The sequence below is a fragment of the Arvicola amphibius genome, chromosome 3 (assembly GCF_903992535.2).
Source record: "Arvicola amphibius chromosome 3, mArvAmp1.2, whole genome shotgun sequence".
NCBI classification, from domain to species: domain Eukaryota; kingdom Metazoa; phylum Chordata; class Mammalia; order Rodentia; family Cricetidae; genus Arvicola; species Arvicola amphibius.
The window spans coordinates 51,923,444-51,945,821 of NC_052049.1; the positions used below are offsets into that span (position 1 = coordinate 51,923,444).

The window sequence follows — 22,378 nt, forward strand, 5'->3', positions numbered from 1 at the left end:
TTCTGTGGGCTTCATTCTGAAGCTGATGTCACTGCCCAGAAGGTGTGTGTGACCTTTCTGGGGACACTTAGCGACACCCTGCATACTCTGGAGAGCCTGTTCTGAGGTAAAACAGGGTCCCATTTGCATTCCTAGGCATTGATGCCACAGTTGCACCTCCAGCTCCTCCTCTGAGTGAGGGTCTTTTCTTGATCAGCAGCTGCTTGGAAGCCTTGGAGTTCCTACCCCTGCAACCTCTCTAGTCCTTCCAAAGCAGCCCTGCTTACTAGTGTGCTCTTGCTCTGCCCAGGGCTTGTAGCATTGGAGTGGCATGGTATTCTTCTTTCCTGTAGTCCATGCCTGGTGTCTTCCCCATAAGCTCTTTGCATAGGGATCCTCCACTAAGTCTGCCACCTTCTCAATGTCTAGTTCAGAAGCGGGTACCAGTCTTCTGTTATGGGTACCCTGCCCCCTACTCCCCTGCCAGTCTAGAGAAGGAGGTTAAATAGTTCCAACTCCTTCACATACCCTCTTCAAACCAGAGCAGGCCTAAGGTTTGCCGCTCAGCAGCAGCCAGACAAGGAACAGGGTAGCCATCGTCCTTTCTCATGGGGGACTTGATGTCCCCAGTGGTTCTTTTGCAACCACTGTCCCGTGGTCTTAACTTGTTGAGAGGTGAGCAGTAGCCTGGACTAGAAAATTGCAGTCCTTACCAGGAAGAACTATCATCGAGAATTAGACTGGTCCTCTGACCTCTTGGTAAGCCATAGCAGGACAGTATCTATCCCCAGTACCCTCGACTTAGGCTTGGCTGTAGTTCTAAGGAAGAAGTCCCACTCTGTAGTATCCCTTTTACATCCGTGGTGTTCTGTGTCACTGCCTGAACTCTGCCTGAAATATGCCCTTGTACGTCCTGTCTTGTTATCAGAGAGAGCAGGGCCAGGCTGCCATTCACAAGTACTTGTGTCAAATTTGAATGCTGGACTTCAAATATATTTACTTTAGGAAGATGTTATGGGGGTCACTATGGGCATTGTTTTAATTATGCATAAGGATAAGAGATTCACGTTCCTCTGAGTTTTCTTTGACATCCTCCTACTTACTCCCTGCCAGGTACCTGGGGCTACAAAGGTGTGTTCTCTTAGGTGGACTGTTCCAATTGCTGGGCCTTCCTTGTCCAGCAATACCCATGAACTTGGGTAGGGTTACTTTAAATGACAGAGTTGGCAATTGGGTGTGAATTGGGCTCGGGTAAAGTGTAGTCCAGTTCATTTATTCAACAGAAGCAAAAGAGAAAGCGGGGAAGCAGGAATGATTGTCTGGTTATGGGCACTTAAGGGCAGGCTCCCTGGCAGCTGCCTGAAGCCTAGGCGTTGCAGGGAGAACACGCCAGCTGCCTGGAGTCAGGTATGAGGTCCAGGCTCTGACCTGGAAGGAAACAGGGCTGGAGGGTTTCAGATTCACTGCATCCTCGGCAACATTTACTGTGTTCGCCTTATTCTAAGTCACCTACGCCTTTGAATGTGGACTGCTATCTCAGTGTGGTTTTGGTGTGTGCCTGGATTTCGCTGATTTAGTTTTAGCGAGTTTCTTTTACTGTACTTTTGTCAGTAAGAAAGCTGTCCTTTTCAAGAACGAAAGAGCATGTCTTCCCCTGCGAACTCCTGACCAACATGCACCCGATGCACCCGTAAGAAAACGTGTGCAGAGCCCAGAGCCATTGTCCTTTGCTTCTCAGTCAGCCCCCGCTGTTGGCCACACTCAGAGAGACGGGTTTGGTCGCATGATCCATCAGTCCCACTGGGCTCTGATTCTTCTTCATGGACGGGCTCTGTGGGAGCCTTCTCAGCTTGGTCGATCACCTTCCTGGACCTGGGGGGAGTTGGGAGGACCTTGGTCTTAGCATAGAGTGGGGAACCCTGATGGCTCCTTGGCCTTGAGAGGGAGGGAGGGGAGGTATGGGTGGAGGGGAGGGGAGGGAAGGGGGAGAAGGAGGGGAGAGAAAGGGGAGAAGGAGGGGAGGGAGGGGGGAGGAGGAGGGAAGGAGATGGAAATTTTTAAATATAAAAAAAAATAAACCATGAGAAAAAAAAAAAAAAAAAAAAAAAAAAGAAAACGTGTGCATATGGGGGGGGGGGATACGTGTTTTCAGTTCCTTTTGAAATAGTGTAAACGTGATTTTAGGTGTGTTTCATTCAACATACAGTATTTAGCTGTGTCATGATTAGCTGAGAGCTAATAATGAACATTTGAAACCCTGACTCCCCAGTTCTAAGGAAAGCCCAGAGATTGTGTTCCTTGAATTGCGTTCGTGAGAAGGAGGAGCTGTCTTGTGCAGTCCCCACCCAGCCCACTTCCCTCCTTCCAGGCCTGCCTCACCCCAGTAGGTATCTGCTTGCACGTCCTACTGGGGTAGCTTTTCTGAGGCTGAAGTTAGTCTGGATTTATTCCAAATTATATAAATAATTTAGGTGATTAGCTATGACTAATGCCTCTACTCTGTATTGCTGCTCAGGACCTCCACTGGCAAGTTCTTCCCCGTAAGCATCTGAAATCTTATCTGTGCACATGCCTCCAGCCTGGTGGCAGCCAGTCTTGAGCAGATCCGACTGGCTGAAAGTCCCTTTACATTTATTTCATCTTTCCTAGAATAATTTGAGCTGGTGTTTTAGATCTGTTTTCAGATATGTGCCATTGTCCTTTAGGAAGGTGTCAGGGGGTGTCTGTGGACGTGACCGATTGCCTGTAGCAATAGGAGTTCAAGGTCTCCGGGCCTCCTGTATAACTCCCTCTACTGAGTCCTTGCCGTGAACCTGAAACTGTCAGGATGACTTAGTGGCCCTTTCCTTAGTCACCCCTACGTGTTGTGTTGTTCTCCAGGGTAGCTACTTTTCCCATCTGTAAAGATGCGTGTTGGAGGGTGTGTTCTTTGTTGCTTAAATTCATGTCACTTGTGTCTGTTGAGAAAGAGCAGTGTCTGTGACTGGAGCTGCGCATTGGCCCCGTTCAGCTTTTGCGGCTTATACATACGCAGTATGGGGAAGTGTGGGGGAGGAGGCATTGTGAAACCCAAGCTGCCCCAGAACACCCTCACAGCATGATTTGTTATTATACAGAGCTGGCTGTGCTGCCACTCGAGCCCTGTTTCCTGAAACCTAAGAAGCCGGAGTGGAGTTGAGGTCTCTTGTCACCAGCTCCTGTTCCCTCAAGCCCTCGTGTGACTGTCACATGGTCCCAGCCCTTCTCTGTGTGCTCACTAAGTCCCTCACAACACTGAGGCTTACCCGAGGGTGGTCAGAGAAGCCCAGAGGTGAGGCAGACCTCAGTACCCTGTGTGGATATCCTCCTCCTCCAGCCACACCCCAAGGGAGGGGTTCTTCTGCGGGTTTCTTCCCTGAAACTCTATTGGTCATTTGTCTGTGCAACCAAGCTAGAAACCTTGCTGTCATGCACAAAGGCAGGCAGTCCCCATAATTGTGCTCCCCAGAGTGTGAGCACAGCATACTGTTACATTGATCTCAGCTAATTTCTTTTTTGGGGGGAAGGAGGGCCATCCTTTATTTTTTTGTCTTCCCCTTTACATTTTTTATTTGCTCACATGTGTTCATGTGTGTGCGCGCACACACACACACACACACGAGAGAGAGAGAGAGAGAGAGAGAGAGAGAGAGAGAGAGAGAAGGTCTGAGGACAGCTTGTGAGAACTGGTCTTCTCACCATGTGGTTCTGGGGTTCTGGGAGTGGAACTTGGGTTGTCAGTCTTGGCAGCAAGAGCTTTTATCAGTGGAGCCATCTTGCTGGCCCTATCGGTCTCTTTCTAAGTACTCTCCAGTAATAGAGCTGTCATTTTGAACTTCTTGTGACATAGAAGCTTATTTTCTGATCCTTTTTTGCCCCTCCCTCAGAAAAGCCCTGGGTGTCTTGTCCCCCAAGGTGAGTGGAGAAGCTTCCATTTCCTCGATCCATAAGAAGATGCCACAGGAACAAGTTTTCTGTTTCTGATGTCTGTTTAATGCAGAGCAATGCTGGCTTCATGGACAAGGGAAACAATGCCTCGTTGTCTGGAGAGTGTCCACAGTGAGAATCCATGGCGGTTAGCCACGAAGGTGTCAGGTCCTGGTTGTGCTGGGCTGAGGGCATGTTGTGCCTGTCCAAGGTTGGGCTTGCCTTCCTCTCCTGCTCTGGTGACTTCTCAGCCCCAGGGAGCTGCCGTTACGACTGCAAAGCTGGCAGACAGTTAAAAGGCTGACAGGAAAAAGCAATTCATTAATTTCAAAAATATTAGAATAATGTTCTAAAGTGTGGGGACTCTGTAGCCCCCAGGGCTCTTGCAGCCCAGCACAAACCAGAGAGTCCATACTCCAGGAACAACAGCCATGCGACAGAGAAGGCACTCCCCAGAGAGATGACTTCGGTCCTGGGAAGGTACTCTGTGTGGCAGGGCTGTTATTAATTATTAATCTATATATATAAAATCAAGAAGTATAATCAAGTTGTGCCCAGCGGTAAATGCTGCCCCCTGGTGAGCTGTTTGGGGGTGAGTTGGGTGAAGAGGCCCTGTGAGGAAAAGTTACGGATGAATGCACGGAGAGGAAGGGCTGACTGGCTTTCCTCTAGTTCCCGTGGGACGGGAGCCTCTCACTTCTTAGGCTTATTTTATATTCTGTGTACAGAGTGGGTGGCTGCTTTAATTAAGTAACATTTTTCTTGCATATCTGCAAGACTTTTATTAAGTTTTATTTTACTTTATTAAATTTAAAAGGTCCAAAAGAAGGGCACCCAGGGAAAATTAGGTTTTCTTGCCCAGTTCTCTCATTAGTTACCACACCTAGTTTCTTTTGTAGCCTGCTAGGGATAATTTCTGAGTAGATATCTTAACTATGTTGATAGATGCAGAATGAACCTCACAGTGATGTGATGGCACAGAGTTGGCTCTGCTCTCTACGGGTTCTGTGCAAATACAACCAACTTTGGCTCAAAAATATCTTGGAGAAAAGAGCCTCTAAACCAGTGGTTCTCAACTTGTGGGTCGCGACCCCCTTGGGAATCTAATGACCTTTTCATAGGGGTTGCATATCAGATTTTTACACTATAATTTATAACACGAGCAACATAACTAGAGTTATGAGGCACAACTAAATGATTTTATGGTCGGGGAAACCACAACATGAGGAAAGGGGCACAGCATGAGGAAGGCTGAGAGCCACGTACAGACTTTGCTTCTTGTAGTCCCCTGAGTAATGAAATATAAACATTTTCATGCCATCTCTATGTATGTTGTGTATTTTAAATGTTCTAGATGTGACATGAAGAGAATGCACACTACTTATATAAACTTTATATATGCATATTTATATTTGCATACTTTATATATGCAAATATTTGTAAATATGCAAATATTTCGTAGAAGGGAGTTTGATCATCTGTGGATTTGGGAGTTTGGGGGCATCCTGGAACTAGTCTTTCATGGATACCAATAGACAGTTGTGGATGAGTGTAACACATTCCCATCACATAATAGAATCCCCTATGTAAACATGGTTCTATCTACACACGACTGTATACAAAGCCATGCGATTACCATGCTGTTGTATAGTGTAGTTGTATGCACAGTGGGTGGCATGATTAAATAGCTCTCAGCGGTGACAGTTTCCTTCAGCCTCATCTTCTGCTTTGAGACAGAAGGAAATTTAGAGCCTGCTCCAAACAGCAGTGTCATGTAAGGCAGCCGAGAACAGGAGGGCACGTCACAGAGAGGAGACGTCTGCTGCTTTCATCTCAGCGTTTTCGACACCCTGGAAGCCATGCCTCGCCCTGCTGGGGGATGCCAGGGGCAGAGACTGAGCCGACCTCACTCCTCAGGGCACTGCCACTGGGGACACATTGGACCCTGGTTTATGCTAGGCCCCTTGAAAGGGATTCCCTTTGATTCCTTTTCCCCCATATATAAAAAGTGTATCATCTAGGTTGGTTTGTCTTCTTACAGTGTTTCTTACATACATGTTTTGCTGATGCCAAAGGTTTGGCTAGTCTATTCAGTAGGAAACCCTTGAATTCTACCATTTTAACCACCAGTTATGCCTCTTCATATGTGGATCCAAATAACAAAACCTTCCAAATCTTATAACTGTTTTCACTTTTACACATCATCTTGTCTTTGTTTTACTGTTACAAGTTGTAAAGGTGTGTAAGCTTTCACCATACAGGGCAGTCCCTGCCACTGAACTTGAAAGTTGCTTGTTTTTAAATGCGTTTGTGATTAATACCCTCGGACAGCTGGTTCTCAAAGCTGCTCCATATTGATAGAGATTTTTCTCCTATTATTTAACCAGATTAGATGCCCAGTAGGGAATTACAGAGTGAAAGAGAAATCTGTCTCTGGCCTCTGATGCCAGTGGCCACATTCTGCTTCTTGCAGCATTCCCAGAGACAACCACAAGCATCTATCTTCCATTTAAAACATCCTGGGTTTATTTTTAGTGCATTGTGCTCAGAGCGGTTGCCATAGGAATTGATCTATCAAGTGTCACGGTGGTCAGCAGAGCAACAGGGAACTCCTCTTCTTCGTCTCCAGAACACGCTGTAGAGAGTGCCATCTGCCACCTGCATTGTGTACCCTTTCTCTTCAGCCATCCCACCTGGTGCCAGAGAATCACTGGCTTCATCCTTAGTGTTTCTGCTCAGTGACTGGCGCTGCCGGGTGGGCAGCCCTACTCCGTCTGGCCTTTGTGAACTATGAACTTATACACGTGAACAAATGTGGAAAAAGAAAAAAAAAATCATAGTTGGACACTCTCCGTTCTTCCTATGTTTCCACGGAAGGGGAACTAAAAAGTGGCTGACTGCTTGTAGAGAGGGTGCGTATTGGAGAAGAGGAGGAGAGCGGTGGGAGAGGAGCGGGGGCGGCATTGGAGGGAACATATGTTGGGTTCTTTTCATTCTCCTCTTGGTGACAATGATTGATGGCATCCAGTGAGTCCCCGTTTGTCACTTCCTTAGTACAGCTGGTGGTGGGGGTGGGGAAAATCAATAAAGGCTAGGGAAAGGACGCAGGATGTAGCTAAAGGATGACATTAAAATCCTTGCTCACGCTGAACAGTTCAGCCCACCTGCCCAGAGCGGTTGTCTCTATGTCCCTTAGACTCCAGAGGAGTCTGCTCATGGCTCTTGTTTCCTTCTCCACCTCCAAGAGAGGGTTAACTGTGAATGAAAGCACCTGTAGTTGAAGGGAGGAAGAGAAGAGAGAGCTGGATGGAGCGCCTGTCTGTCAACTTTCTTCCCTGATGAAATGTGACCTGGCTTTTTTTTTTTCTTTTTTCTTTTTTTTTTTTTTGGTTTTTCGAGACAGGGTTTCTCTGCAGCTTTTTTAGAGCCTGTCCTGGAACTAGCTCTTGTAGACCAGGCTGGCCTCGAACTCACAGAGATCCGCCTGCCTCTGCCTCCCGAGTGCTGGGATTAAAGGCATGCGCCACCACCGCCCGGCTGTGACCTGGCTTTTGCTGTGGCTTTTTTTTTTTTTTTTTTGACTTTCCAGAATGACCATGACTTAGTAACAAGCCCATGCTGAAGATTTAGTTGGGAAGCAGATAGGTGACTGTCAAGGGGACTCAAGGGTGGGAAGGAATTGAATCTTAGAAAGCATGATGCAGAGAGACCATGTTCAGTTAAATGACATACACGGCCCACACAAACGCAGGAGGAAGAATTAGCTTCATCGCGTCCTATTTACACAGTATTTGTGCCATCCGTGTGCCAGGAAGCTACCGCTGTGCTTTTGCCTTTCCTTGTTACTTTTCCTCTGCACCCAGCTATGGTTATTTTACAGTATGGGAAGAGATTTGCACTCCAAATGCACCAGGCGCTTCAGTCTCCCTTGTAGTGAGTGTTAGGGAAGCCCCAGGACACACTCAGACTTTGGAGCTTAGATTCTGAAGCTCTGTGGATGGTGTGTTTTCCTGCGGGGCATCCTCTGTCCCAGCAATCTCCACCCAGAACTCTTCAGCTCATAGATTTTGAGGGACCTGTGGTCAGGCTGCGCCGTGGAGGGCAGTGTGGGAGGTCCTTTGGGGCATCACACTTTTAGATAAGCTCAGCTTCCTTCTTCCCGTGTATTTCTGGGGAATGACTGTCTCTTGAGCACCTGTTGCAAGCTGACTCCATATGTGGTTTCTCACTCCATTTTCATGACAGCTCTAGGATGTAGCTGTATTGTACCCAAATTCTGAAAGGGGGTGATGGGGCCAGAGGAGATTGTTGCCAACCAAAGGGAGCATGACAGAACTGCAGAACCATGTCTGAAGGCAGCTTTTCAGGCACCTAAAGTCCACTGCATATTTATGATACTCCAAAGCGGGTTCTAGAGCAATGGTTCTCAATCTCCTTAGTTCTGCCACCCTTTAATACAGTTCCTCATGGTGTGATGATCCCCCATCTATAAAATTACTTTTGTTGCTACTTGATAACTGTGATTTTGCTACTGTTATGAATTATAATGCAAATGTCTGATATATGCAGGATATCTGATATACAATCCCTGTGAAAGGCATGTTTGACCCTCAAAGGGGTTGTGACCCATAGGTTGAGAACTGCTGTTCTAGAAGCGCCCGATAGTAACAAATAAGTGTGTTCAATTTAACATCGTATTAAAGCGCAGGAACACCTTGCTTGAGGAGAGTGATGTTTAGATGTCAATCATTTAGACAAGGCTTCACTCTGAGTTTCTGCTTAATCACTGGTTATTTCTTGGGAGTGAGCTTAAGCCACATTAGTCTTAAATGATTTGTCAGAACCGAGTGGAGTATGGCGGAGATGTGTCCTGCAGAGGTGACAGCCTGAATTTAAATCATGGCCCCACTGCTTACTGGGCTCCTGAAGCCTCTCTCTTCTTCTTGAGCTGGTATAAGAATGTACCCTGTAAGTGCCAACTACCTGTTAAGCGTTAGCCAGTTTGCTAAGTAACTGTGGATGGCAGTTGTTTGCAATTGGCATTACCCTACTGCAATTGGCTCATTCTAGAGAGAACCCGGCTGTCACAAATATATGCAAATATTTACATTGCCCTACTAATTGCTGGTGAAGTCTATAATTTGTATAGGCAATTGAATACGTGGGGAGGAGTGGATTCACTAGGGATGGGCAGGCTGTGGTAAAGGAGCGGTTTGACTAAGACATTTGCTAGCCTAATTGCTACCTGGAGTCTGTCTGGCAGGGCTGGCAGCTGGGCAGAGGAAGGTCCTAGGGTTTGACAAGCTGGGATAGCTGCCACTGGTGGTACTACCATGCGCTGGGAACTGGAGCCAATAAATTCCCATCAACCCCATTGTTATCCCCATGTTGCAGGTGAGGAACTGAGACTCAGGTGTTAGCCAGTGGACACATACTCATAAGTGGCAGAGCGTGCGTCTAATCTAATATATCTTACTCTGGTCTTTGTGTGTTGTGTGCCTCTCAAGACAAACAAGGTCCTCACAGAGTTGCACTCTGAGTGACAAAGTCCAACAAATAATCCAAAACCCTTAATCAAAAATGTGGAACACTCCAAAGCCTAAAACCTTTTAAGCTCTGGTGTAATGCCACAAATGGAAAAGCCCCACTCCTCATGTGTCAGCCACAATTAAAATCCAGGCGCACTAGAGATGCGCACTAGAAATTACCTTTAAGCTACACGCAGAAGGTGGAATAAAACATGCATGGATTTTGTGCTTAAAACAGGGCTGGAGACCCATGGTGTGCTGCCGTGCAGTTGGTTTCTTCTGAGGACTCTCTCCTCTCCATGTGATTGTCCTGAATCCCCCTTCTTTTTAGACATCAGACAGATTGGATTAGGACCCAAACAAGGCCTCATTTTAATTTATTTCTTTAAAGACTCTATCTCCAAATATAGTCACACTTTGAGATACCAGACATTAAGACTTCAACGTATGATTTGGAAGAGGTACTCATAGACCCCCTCAAGAACTGTGTTCTTTGCACAATCAAAATGCATTAACCATGTGGCTGAAGCCTGGCTCAGGGGTGCAGAGTACTTAATGCTCTCACAAAGGACCCAGTTCAGTTCCCAGCACCCACACAGCAGCTCACGACAGTTCATAACTCCAGTTCCATGGACTCCAGCGCCCTCTTCTGGTCTCCACAGACAACAGGCACATGAGTGATGCACATACATACCGACAAAACACTCATAAAATAAAAATAAATAAATCTTTAAGAATAAATGCATTGACTCACATCCGACCCTCCAAGCTTGTTTGTCTTTGAAACAGGAACTCACTTATATAGCCCAGGCTGGCCCTGAACTCAGCTTTCTTCCAGCCTGCTGAGTTGTGGAATGTTCGGGGTGAGCCACCATGTCTAGTTCACCTAAGTCTCAAGCCATTGTAAAATCAAATCAGCTAAATCTCAAACCTCACCTCAATATCATCTGAATCAAGGGAAGGTGAAACTTTAGGTATGATTCATCTTGAGGCAAAAAAAAAAAAAAAAAAAAAATTCTCTTTATAAACTTATAAGCCCAGTAAGTTATAACCCCATTAAAGTTATAAAACCTGGTGAGTTATCTGTTTCAAAATGCCATTATGAGACAGGTGGAAGATGGCATTCCCTTTCCTTTCCACAAAGGAGAAAGAAGACAAAGGTCACGGATCGAGAGGAAGTCACAAACCTCGCAGGGTGGGTTAGGTTACGTCTAAGGCTTGAGAACAGCCGTCTACCTGATGCTCTGTCTTCCAGTGGCTGGCAGAGCAGCGTCTGTTCAAGGCCCTGGGCGGCAGCAGAAATGAGGGAGAGACAGCCTCACCCCCGAGCCTTCATGGGAGAGGAGTCCAAGCCTCATATCAAGTCCGTTCACAGTCAGAAGCTCTGACTGTCCCCTCACAGGAAGTGACGGCTTTTCTTTCATTCTTGTCCTGTCTCTGTGACCTTTGGTTCAAACTGGTAACGCTTCTGTTGGTATCTGCTGCTCAATTGATGTGCTGGCCATCTCCTTTGGTTCAGGCTGGTAACGCTTCTGTTGGTGTCTGCCGCTCAGTTGATATGCTGGTCATCTTCTTTGGTTCAGGCTGGTAGCGTTTCTGTTGGTGTACATGCTCAGTTGATGTGCCATCACATTTCTATACAATAGTCATTGTCCATGTCTAAGCACACCAGTGGTGTGCTTTCCGGAACACCCTGACATCTCTTGCAACTATGGACTGGCTATGGTCTTCTCAAGTCTTCGCGTTCTCTTTAGCTTAGAATTGGATTAGCAATTCTTTCTTTCACTTTATTTTTCATTTCTTCTCCTTTTGTCCCTACTCTAAATGAGGGCCCAAGCTGTGATGTCAATACTTAACCTTCTCCTCAACTGAACATTCAAGGTCATAGCACAGAAATGCTACCTTACACAAAATACCAGAGTGAGGTCAGCCTAGTGTTTTGCCAGTTGATAATGAAGGCCGCCTTTATTCAGTGTCCAATATCCTTCTTCATGTGCCTCTGAGACCTTACCTTCATACCCTTTATACCTGTATGTCTACCGCTGTCTCTATTAGCATCTAACTAAGCTAGTGTTCCATGGTACAGTGTTGGGGAAGGTTTGTCAAACTCAACAAATTCTGCTAAATCATTTTCAAAAAGCCTAGTCTATTCCTCATAGACACTAGAGTTATTCTTTTTTTTTAAACTTGAATATGATTTCTCTATGTAGACCTGATTGACCTCAAACTTGAGATCCTCCTGCCTTGGGCTTGAGGGAACTAGGTTTGCAGGCATGTCCCACCACAGCAGCCCTGTTGGCTCTTTTCATGGTATTTGTGTACCTATGTTTTAAAGAAAATAACTGAATTTATGTCACTTTCTTATAATGAACTGAGCAAGTTTTTAAGAGAGTTAGGAAGGTGACCCGTGGGTGCCCCGAGTTCAGTTGTTTTCTTACGCCCACATTCCTCTGAGCTAATAATGCTGACAGAATTGTGGTGGCAACTGTACACTGGCCAGCAGCTAATAAGAAGGTTTTCCATGGGACCATAATTTTGTATTTTTGATGTTTTTGCTTCCCGTGGGCACAAAAGGTAAAGAGTGACCAATTATTTTACATATAAGAGCAAAGAAAAGAGCTTTTTGTGTTCTTTCTGAAGAAAATGTCCCACGTGCTGCCTTTTCTTTTCCTAAACAATGGGGAGAGAAATAGACTTGAGACTCTTGAAAGTTCATAGAAAAAGGTACTTCATGAAGTAGGGGTTTTGCAGGGAAAAAAAATGCATTTTCTTGTCCAGCAGTCCTACCTTAGGGACATTTATTTCGTCCACTGCTGCATGAGACAGGCCAAGATTTATGTCTCCGATTTCCTGAGTAGAAACCATAGCAAATGTCTCAGCCTCTTCCCATGTACTGTTCAAGGCACAGCCAGTGCAGAAGGATAGACTGTTTGCCCCTGGATTTTTGCAGGTCACTTTTTGTTTGTTTTATTTCTTTGTTTTTGTCTCTTGCAAGACAAAATGATAGTGGTGTTTTTGTTTTTGGTTTGTTTGTATGTTTGTTTTTGACTTTTGGCCTTAACAGGAAGCAGGAAAACCTTTTCCTTTCCCCTCTTTCCATCTCCTGACTTGCCCCCACCCCTCTTCTAGAACCTTCCTCTGCTCTCACCTACAGTGTGCAATGGCTGCATATGAGCACCCAGAGCTGCTTCCAGCAATGATGCTAACTCCAAAACCTCTTTTGGAATGACAGCCAGAGAGGTCCTCTTGCTGCCCTTCGTCCTTGCTCCTCTGTGCTGGGAGGCGACTTGGGGTTTCCCCCTGGGGCAGCAAACACAGGAAACAGCTGGAAGCAGGGTGATTCCCAGCAGCCTTCTGGTATTCATAAGAAGTAGCTTCAACACATATGGATTGTGGGAGTTTGGTTTTGGTCTTAGTTTATGTAGTTGTTTTTTAAAAGACAGGGTCTCGCTATGCAGCCCTTGCTGCCCTAAAACTCACTGTAAAGACCAGGCAGGCCTCAAACTCACAGAGATCCTCCCGCCTCTGCCTCCCTTCCCAAATGCTGGGACTAAAGGCATACACTACCATGCCTGGCTTCACCCTGTGTTTTGAGATGAGATGTTCACACATTACTGCTTTGGGCCAGTAAAAGAAATCAACAGAAAGAGCAGGTACACCCAGGGAAGTCAGAGGCAGCAGAAAGGAGGCGAGCCAGTTCTAGTTTTAATGCTGTGGGTGTCTGAGCCAAGTTTGATACCACTTCTCAATAGCACAGGAAGTCTGAGCAAATTGATTATTTACCAGCTTTATATACTGTTCATACATAAACCACAGACATGACAGATCACTGCCAATAGCCTGAGGATAGAAACAAACATTGCTCTCACAGATAATTGACCTGTCCAGAAGGTACCAAGGCAATTCAACAGAAGTAATCTTTTTCACATACGATGCTGAGATAACTGTATCCTCATCCAAGAGAATCCTAGCCCCTCCTGCCACCGTGTATAGCTGCTTTAGAAAACAGGCATAAGGCCCTAAAAGATAAACATACAGTCACTGTATGTATTAGTTACTTGTCTTGTTACTGTGAGAAAAGAGCTGAAAGGAAGAGTTTTGGGGGCCTTAAAGTTCCTGGAGATATGGTATATCATGGCAGGGAAGGTCTGGTGGCAGGAGCGGGAGGTAGCTGGACACATTGTGTCCCAACCAGGAAGTGGGGGATGCTTATATTCTACTATTTCTTCCTTTTCATTCAGTCTGAGACTGCAGCCCATGGATTGGTAGTGCCTACACTGAGGGTGGGTTTTCCTACCTCAGTTAACCTGATCTAGATAATTCCTCAGGAACATGCTCAGATATTTGTTTCTATGGTGATTCTTAACCCTACCAAGCTGTCAATCAAGATCAACCATCATACCATATGGCCTAGCAGTTCTACTCGAGTAGATACACAAGAGAAATGAGACCCTGTGTCCTGATGAGAACACATTTAGTAATGTTTTGTAGCAGTATTAGCTCATAATGGCCAAAACATGGAAAGATGAGAACCATTGTCCACAAACTGAAGGACAGGTAGATAAAATGTGATAGGTCTCATGTTCGAATTACTCAGCAAAGAAAGTTGGGAGAGGGTAGCAAGGGAGGGATCCAGGAAAAGTTACGGGAGGAAATGAAGGGTGGATTTCATCAAAATACATTGCATGCATGTATAAAATTCTCAAGGAATTAATTAAAACATTGTATTTCAAAAAACCTCCATGGGAGGTTTGTATGAGCCAGGCCTAGAATGGGCGCCTATCATTTCCCTCACCCTGTATGTCACACCCCAGCCCTACCCTTTTACAGTGATCTGGGATATAGACCCTGGACTAGGAATAGCTGTCCCCTAGCCTTTGGGTTGAACAATATTGTGTCTGTGCATGAAGTTCTCATCTACACACTTTAAAGAGAGAGATCTCTACGATGTCCTCCCCAAGATGGCATGCGTTCTTTAGAAATGTTCGTGTCCCAGTCCTACTTCTTCATGAAGTATTTCAATACTTTTAGATCACTCTCAGGTACCCAATCTAACTAGTGATTCTGTTGGCAAAGCCTGCCACTTGTCCCAGTCAAAGGGTCTCATGTGGATTGATCGTGCCCAGACTGGTGGCTGTTTCCAAGCTGCATCCTGCCAGAGGAGCTATGAGATGCTATGTAGGTTTGTGGCAGTTCCTACTGGGCACTCCTTTAGAGAGTCTCCCAGTCTCACAATAGCCAGCCTCTATCCTGTCGCTTTTTCCTCCTTAAGAGGTAGCCTGGGCCATTCACCATGCCTGTTACCAAGTGTGGCGGATGGAGACTGAGCAAGTAGTTGAACCTCCAGGAACCTGTTCACTTCAACAGTGATGTAGCATTCTGACCTTATGCTGGGAGCATAGCACACCGTGTTTCCAAGGCATGACACTCATGACTTCTGCCATAGACTGAGCTGGGAACGTCTTGTTAACACATGTTAATAAGCTGTGGGCCTGGACTGTAGGGCACACTCTTCTGTTGGTGAGTTCAGGGAAGTTCAAAGTAGGAGATAACACTAGCAGAAGTCCTTGGCCACTTTATCAAGTTGCTTCATGTTCCAGCTATGTGTCCTTGGGGGTCTAAGGAACTTCAGAAAAGCTAAGCTTTCTCGGAACATTATCAGGATTCAAAAAAATGCTAAAACTCATCTGCCATGAGTAACCCCAGCTCCTCTTTCCAGGAAAGACATGAAGCCTGGGTGGTGTTCCCTTTGAAGCATGAAATCCAGGACTCAAACAGCTCTTTAAAGGTTCTGCAGGGTAATGTGATGCTTGGCAAATCAGAGAGACATTATCAATAAACAAATGTATGCTGGTTGTGTAAAACAGGTTGCCAGGCATAAAGAAAAAGATAAATTAGCCCCGCCTCTAATGCTATGAACATTAGCATGCGCTCTCTCCATCCCTCCCATCCCGCCACTCTCTTGTTGTAGAGCAGATTCTGATGGATCCCATGCTTACATTAAATTCTCTATGTAGCCAAGGGTGACTTTGAACTTCTGATCTTTTTGCCTTCATCTCCCAAATGCTGAGATTACAGGCATTAGCCACCCTACCCCAGAGCTGCAGATCAATCCCAGGGTTCCATTCACGTCAGAGGTAGGCACTCTACCAAATGAACAACATCCCCAGCCTGTCATAAGTATTTTAAGGCATGCATATAATAACAGACAAAATAAGTGCAATTATCTTCCTTTTTAAGCAAGCTCAACTCTAAAATATTATACTTAGTGTTGGTTTTATTTTAGAATTCTTCTCCTTGCTCCCAACTGTCAACATATCTCCCAGTATTCCACCTACCAGTTGTCAATATATTGTACCCCTCTGCACCCCAATTACTGAGTTGTTACAAAGCACTTATATATTGCTATATGAAAAACAATATTTTTCAGGGTAATTATTTGGAAACATAATTGGTTGGAAACAGATTGTACTTTGTTGTGAAATAACTTCATGCCCTAATTAGTTTATCTAAGTTAGAAACTCGATGCTGACGTTTGATGCAGAATATCCCACAGAGGCCCATGCATGAAAGGTTCTGTTCCCAGAATGGGTGCATTGGGACATGCTCTGCACCTGTATTTGGAAAAACTTTGCTGGGGGGGAGGGGTGAACGGGGGGGGGTGACGGTATAACAGTAGCCCCTTGGCCTCTCTGTTGTGTTTCCTATCCTTGAGCTGAGCAATTCGTTTCATCATACACTTTCTGACGTTGCTATCTGGTACCCTACAAAAGGTCCACACCCACCCACCCCCAGCTCTACCAAGTCATGGACTGATAGCTCCAAAATTGAGCCAGATTAAACCTTTTCTTTATTTTTATTGTATGCCCTACCTCTCTCTGTTTTGGAGGCAAGATCTTAGTATGTAGCTTAGGCTGGCCTTGAACTCCTCCCTATCCTTCTGTCTCAGTCTCCAAAAGAGCTGGGATACAGACATTCATCACAGGGTCTTTCCTCTTCAGAAGCTGCTTATACCAGGTTTTTTGTTTCAGTGCCGGGAAGCTAGCTTGATGAACATGCTTGGTCTTGTACAGTAGCTCTTAATATAGCCCTTTTTTTCCTTTAAACTCAGCACTTTCTTCCTTTTTTTTCATTCCTTTCTCTTTCTAAGGCCATTATATTGGTTCAGGTTTATGAAGCAAAGTTCATATAACAACTGTCTCCCATTCACCTTTTGTACAAGGTGTAGAAAGCAAAGTGATTCTCATCTGCTTTCACCTTTCCCCGCTCTTCCAGCTTCACAGGGCCCTGAGATAGCAGGACAGAGAGGCCTTTATCATTTAGGTCTGTCCCCCTCCCATTAGAAGAGGAGAGAGGAGGCCCGCCATATGTTGGAGACTACAGAGCCTGCCGTGCCCCCTCCCTGGCTGATAATGTAGAACTTCCTCTTTGACCCCTTTCCAAAGCTCTCTCCAGCTGTGTCATGCTTTCCTTGAACTGTTTCCTGCCTTTCTTCCCTTCCCACTTCCCTCCATCTCACCCAGTCCCTCAGCAGTGTCTGCGAGGCATCTATTATATGGATTAATTGGTTATAATTACCGCTGTCAACATGTCACGCCTCTTCTGTAGAGCTGCCAGGAGCTCCCCGCTTCCTATGGCAACAGATGTCATCACATCTCATGTTGAGGTCCTCCAGAACCCAACGTGAGGTAACTTTTATGTTTAGGGTTTATCCGGAGCCCAGCTGCATACTTTTTCCTTGCCTGCCAATGTAGGCCAAATCAGGTCTTTATCCCATCTTTAAGTTTACCCTGGTCACTCCAGGGATAACCCCATGCTGCCCTTTATGCATCCCTACATGGTTCTCTGATTTTTCCTTGATAATGCATTGTATTCTCAATTATTGTGTGTATTATTATATACACATGTGCTAATTTATCTCACATATTTATGTGTGAGTGTATATATATATAAATATGTAAAATATAATATATATGCATATTTTGGAATGCTGCAGAATCAGCCTAAGAAATTTTGCTTTTGAAGTAAAGGTTTTTATTTGTATTTTTTCATATATTCTATTTTCTATGTGTCTAATAACCAGTCAGGAATTACTCCTTCTTAGGAGTCTGTCAAGTTTCTCAAAGCTGCTGTTCAGAGCCACAGGAAGAACAGCTGTTTCCAGCATTTGCAGTTTGGGTCAGGTCAGGTGTTAGGATCACAGCACAGTGCTCCCTGTCTGCCAGGTGTTGAAGGAATCTGAGGTTGCTGTGCCCAGAGCCTCTAGGAACAGACCTGTGGAGGTCCAGGGCTCACACCAACAGCTGTATTTATGTGTGGATCAGTGGTGATGGGGGTGGTGGAGTCGGGGACTCTTCTGCTGAGAACGGTGAGTCTTGACAGGTGTGACTCAGGAGGAGACAGAAGGAGCATTTTCTTCATAATTAGGATTTCCAGTACACAATGTAAAGCATGAACTACCCTGGCCTCTGGCCCACTGTGTGTCCTTAGGCCAGCAGTGACCTCGGCACTTTGCTTTCTGAAGTACTGGCACTGTGCCCTGAGATTTAATCTGATCTATTAAAAAAATGTTTTTAGAGGGCAGTGGGAACTATATCTTCCTCCAAAATGTGGGTATGTTTAATGTATTCCTGTGTGTTATTTAAGCAACCTGAGCCACTTGCTGAATTTCCCATGGTTCTGACTTCCTTGGTGGCCACTCTGCACTGAGTCAGCTGCACTGAGTGTGGTACTCTGGACTCTCCCCTCCCTAAGGCACAGCTCCTACAGGAATTGCCCAACTCATAAGCCCGAAGTCAGTTTTCATGACATGCCAGCAGTCCATGCCAGCAGGACTAATTCCACCCTTACAAAATGGTTTGGCCTCCCCCAACTCTCCCGACACTGACGGGAATTAGCAAAGGTTCAGACAAAGGTGAGCTTGACAAGCCCTGGCCCACTAGTAAGCTCTGTGCCTCTCAACTAAACTCTCTTGTTCACCTCCTGTCCTGAATCCTCGTTCTGCCCAGAAAGCCCACCCTTCCAGAAAGATCCTTGAGGCCTGTTTTCTCCCACAGTGTGTCCAGCACACAGGGAAGCGTTGTATGTCTCTTTTCCAGAATGTTACCTGCCTGGAATCACTTCAGTGTTTTATGGTCTTTTCAGATGGATGGAAGTCTGCTTAGTTGAAGAATTGCCACCAACCACTGAACTGGAAGAAGGGCTCCGGAACGGAGTCTACCTTGCGAAGCTAGCCAAGTTCTTTGCCCCGAAAATGGTATCAGAGAAGAAGATCTATGACGTGGAACAGACACGCTATAAGGTAACCAACCACCTGGGAGCTAAATGCTTTGGCTTCGAGCTAAATACAAGTTTGGTGTGTCTTCTCCTTTACCTGTTTCCTTCCTACCGGTGCTGTAAGGACTTGGGGCGGGGGTGTCCTAGGTCTTTGGAGCCTGTTAACAGTCGTTCCAGAAGCTGAAGCCCTTTGAGAAAGAATGTGTTCGGTTTCCAGGTTAAGGCCAAGAGGCCTCTGTTTTGAGGTGTCCAAAGCTTCCGCTGTTATTCCTTCATGGAGGTCGTTTATGACTTTATTAGTTTCAATGACTATAAAAGTAAAAGTGCATCCTGCTTCCTTTTTACCACCATCACTGCTTACTGGTCCTGCAGCTCTCCTGAAGGAGTGGAATACTGAAAATCAACTCCTCCCCGAAAGGATTAATAGGCAGTTAGCGGCTGCTGGGACGTAACTCCTGGTCCGTCACTCGTCACCTTAACCAGCCCCTCACCATGCTCCTAGAAGTCACTCTAGACTCAGAGGGTCACAGACCAAGAACAGACATGAAAACAGAAGTGGGGCTGGCTGACAAGAGGGAGGAGATCAATGGGGGGGGGGGCAAGAGAAGGTAATAGGGGTGAATAGAATCAAAATACATTATATAATTTTATAAAAATGTTGTAATGAAACCCCTCAGTCCAGTGGGTCTCAACCCTTCTAATGCTGCAATCCTTTAATATAGTTCATGTTATGGTGACCCCCCCAGCCATAAAATTATTTCATTGCTACTTTGTAACTGCAGTTTTGCTACTGTTATGAATCTTAATGTAAGTATATGATATATAATGTAAGTACAGGATATATGATATGCAACCCTATGAAAAGGTAGTTTGGCCCTCCAAAGGGGTCGTGACCCACAGGTTGAGAACAACTGCCTTGGTATATATAATTAACATATGCTAATAAAATGTGGTTGTTAAAAGTTTCATGAAACAAATATTCTTTGAACTTGTGGCCCTGAAGACTTAGGGCAATGTAGTTAAAATGATATTAAAAGGTCAGGCAGGAATATTTTTCAATTTGGTGTTTAAAAACAACAACAACAAAAGGCTAACCTTTTTGTATGTAAATGGTTTTAAGAATTCTTTCATGACTGATTTAAGGAGAATCAGAAAATAAATATTGCTGTTACCTTGGGAGGAAAATAGACCCAATAGAGGAAAATAGTCTTATTTAAACATGGTAGGAGTAAGGTTAGGGAGACGAAATCCTAGCAAATATCAATCTTATATTAAAAACTAATCTTGTTCTTTCAGAGAAATTGAAAGATTTACAGATCAAATGCTATTTTCTTTTAGGCTCACTGGGGAAAAGGAGGGTAGATGATGTAAAACTGGCCATGAATGTGTAACCATGGAAACTGACTGATGGACAGTGGGAGATCGCTGCGCTGTCCTGTCTCCTTTATGTTTGAGCTTTCCCACGAAAAGGGGGGACTGCAGACACCAAGCTGAAAGGTTCCTTCCTGTAGTGGAGATGTATCTAAAGAGCTACTTTAGAACATGTGTGTAGCGGCTTGTTACAGAAAATGTCATAGCCTGTTCTCTGAACGTCAAGCATTCAAAGCTAGAGTACAGATGTATGTGTGAGAGTCACTTTAGAATATGTGTGGCGGTCTGTTACAGAAGATGCCATAGCTTGTTCTCTGCACGTCGAGTGTTCAAAGCTCCTTGAAAACTTGATCTTCCTTTTCTTTTTTTTTTTCTTTTTTGTGGTTATGTGTATGGTATCCATGCATGTATGTGTGCATGTTTTCCGGTGTATATGGGACACATGTATGTCAAGACCTCAGTCACTCCACTTTCTTGAGGCTCTTACCGAACTCAGAACTCACCCATTCTGATTAGTCTAACTAGATGACTTGCTGACCTCAGTCTACAGCTTGCCCCAGGAATCCCTTCTCTCTTCCTCTCCAGTGCTAGGATCCAAGCATGCTGTACCTGTTGGGAGTTCATGTAGGTTCTGGGGATCCAGACTCTGGTCCTGATGCTTGTCCACCAAGCCTTCCCAGCCCCTGCCTGAGTTTATTCTCTAAGAAGGTTTAAGATTTTTGTTGGTTTGTGGTATAGGGATCCTACATAGGCCCTCACATATACTAGGCAAATGCTCAACCACTAAAGTACATCTCCAGCCCATATTTTAGAGTTACCTGCCTTTTTCTCTCCTCTCCCCATCCCTTCTCTCTCTTTATTAGGGATAAATTCTAAGACTTTGCTCATTGCTTGGCAAGCACTCCTAATACTGAGCTGTATCCCCAGCTCCACATTGGTATTTTGTCTGCAATCCTTAAAAGTTATTTCTCACTGGATGGTGATGGTGCACACCATTAATCCCAGCACTGTGAGGCAGAGGCAGGTGGATCTCTGTAAATTCAAGGCCGATCTGGTCTATAGAGTGAATTCCTATTACATAAAGAAACCCTGTCTCAAAAAACCGAAGCTGAAGCAAACAAACAAAAGTTATTTCTCTTACAATTGCAGGGAAATTATAGAACATGGCTGAAAATGGAATGAACAGGAAATGTATTTTAGATAGCATGACTTCCTTGTTTTAAGCACAAGAAACAGTTTGTTATAGCCCCTCATGCTTGACATCTTATGGTAAATTTTCCCTAAAAATGGACTCTAAAAAAAGTTAAATTATGTAGGATAATTGTTATTCTAACAGGTATTCTTGAATGTACATATTGGATTCAGATCATTATTTGAATAACTTTAAATCATAGAACACAGAGTCCTATGGCAGAGCTCTTTGGGGTCCATGCTCATTGCTTAGACCAGAGGTTCTCAACCTTCGTAATGCTCTGACCCTTTAACCCTATAGGTCCTCATGTTGTGGTGACCCCCAACCGTAAAATTATTTTCATTGTTACTTCCTAACTAATTTTGCTAGTGTTATGAATTATAATGTAAATAACTAATGTGCAGGGTATCTAATATGCAACCCCTGTGAAAGGGTCATTTGGTGAGAACCAGTGGCTTAGACAGACAAGCCACCTAGCACAGGTTCATGTCTGGAAAGCTGTGAGGAGCAAGGGTTTGCATTCATCAAAGGCCATTTGGGTTCCTGGGTTCCTGACAGACTGTTAAAATAGCAAGTCACCCAAGTTTAAATTTTTTTAAAGAAAATTAGAGAATCATGGGAGAAAACCTATGCTCCCATCCACAAGATGAACCTGCACCCACATTTTAGATTCTATTGTCAAGTGGTTATTATCAAGATCAAGGCCTGTTAGTGACTTAGTACCATGTCGCTAGACTAGGTACCAGGCATGAAGGGGAAACTGAGGAAGTTTCCTTTAGGCTTTGTGAGCAGTGAGGCTCAAGTTTAGAAACAGACTCTCCATGGACTTCAGTTCTGGAGTCAACTCAGGACTGGTTCTCTTTTCCCTGGCACATCATAGACCTTGACATTGGGCATCTGCTTTGGATTCCTATGGCAGTAGCTTCAGGGATATTTAATCAGACACTTTCTCTAGGCATCAAAGAGCCCACTATCAAAATGGATGTCAACTTCTCCTTAGAATGGGGACAGGAGCAACTACATTGTTGGTCTCTTGGGTCTCTTGTTATGAAACTGTATTTACAGGGCACAGGCAGATGATGATATT

At 44.9% G+C, this 22,378-nt stretch overlaps 1 protein-coding gene across 1 annotated transcript in view; it reads left to right on the forward strand.

Annotated features, from left to right (window-relative positions):
• The window catches only part of Iqgap2 (IQ motif containing GTPase activating protein 2), a 280,863-nt gene that overhangs the window by 117,426 nt on the left and 141,059 nt on the right, over positions 1-22,378 (forward strand). The window contains exon 3 of the mRNA XM_038321192.2: positions 18,597-18,753. Coding sequence (XP_038177120.1) covers positions 18,597-18,753 — 157 coding nt within the window. The remainder of the gene's footprint in view (positions 1-18,596; positions 18,754-22,378) is intronic.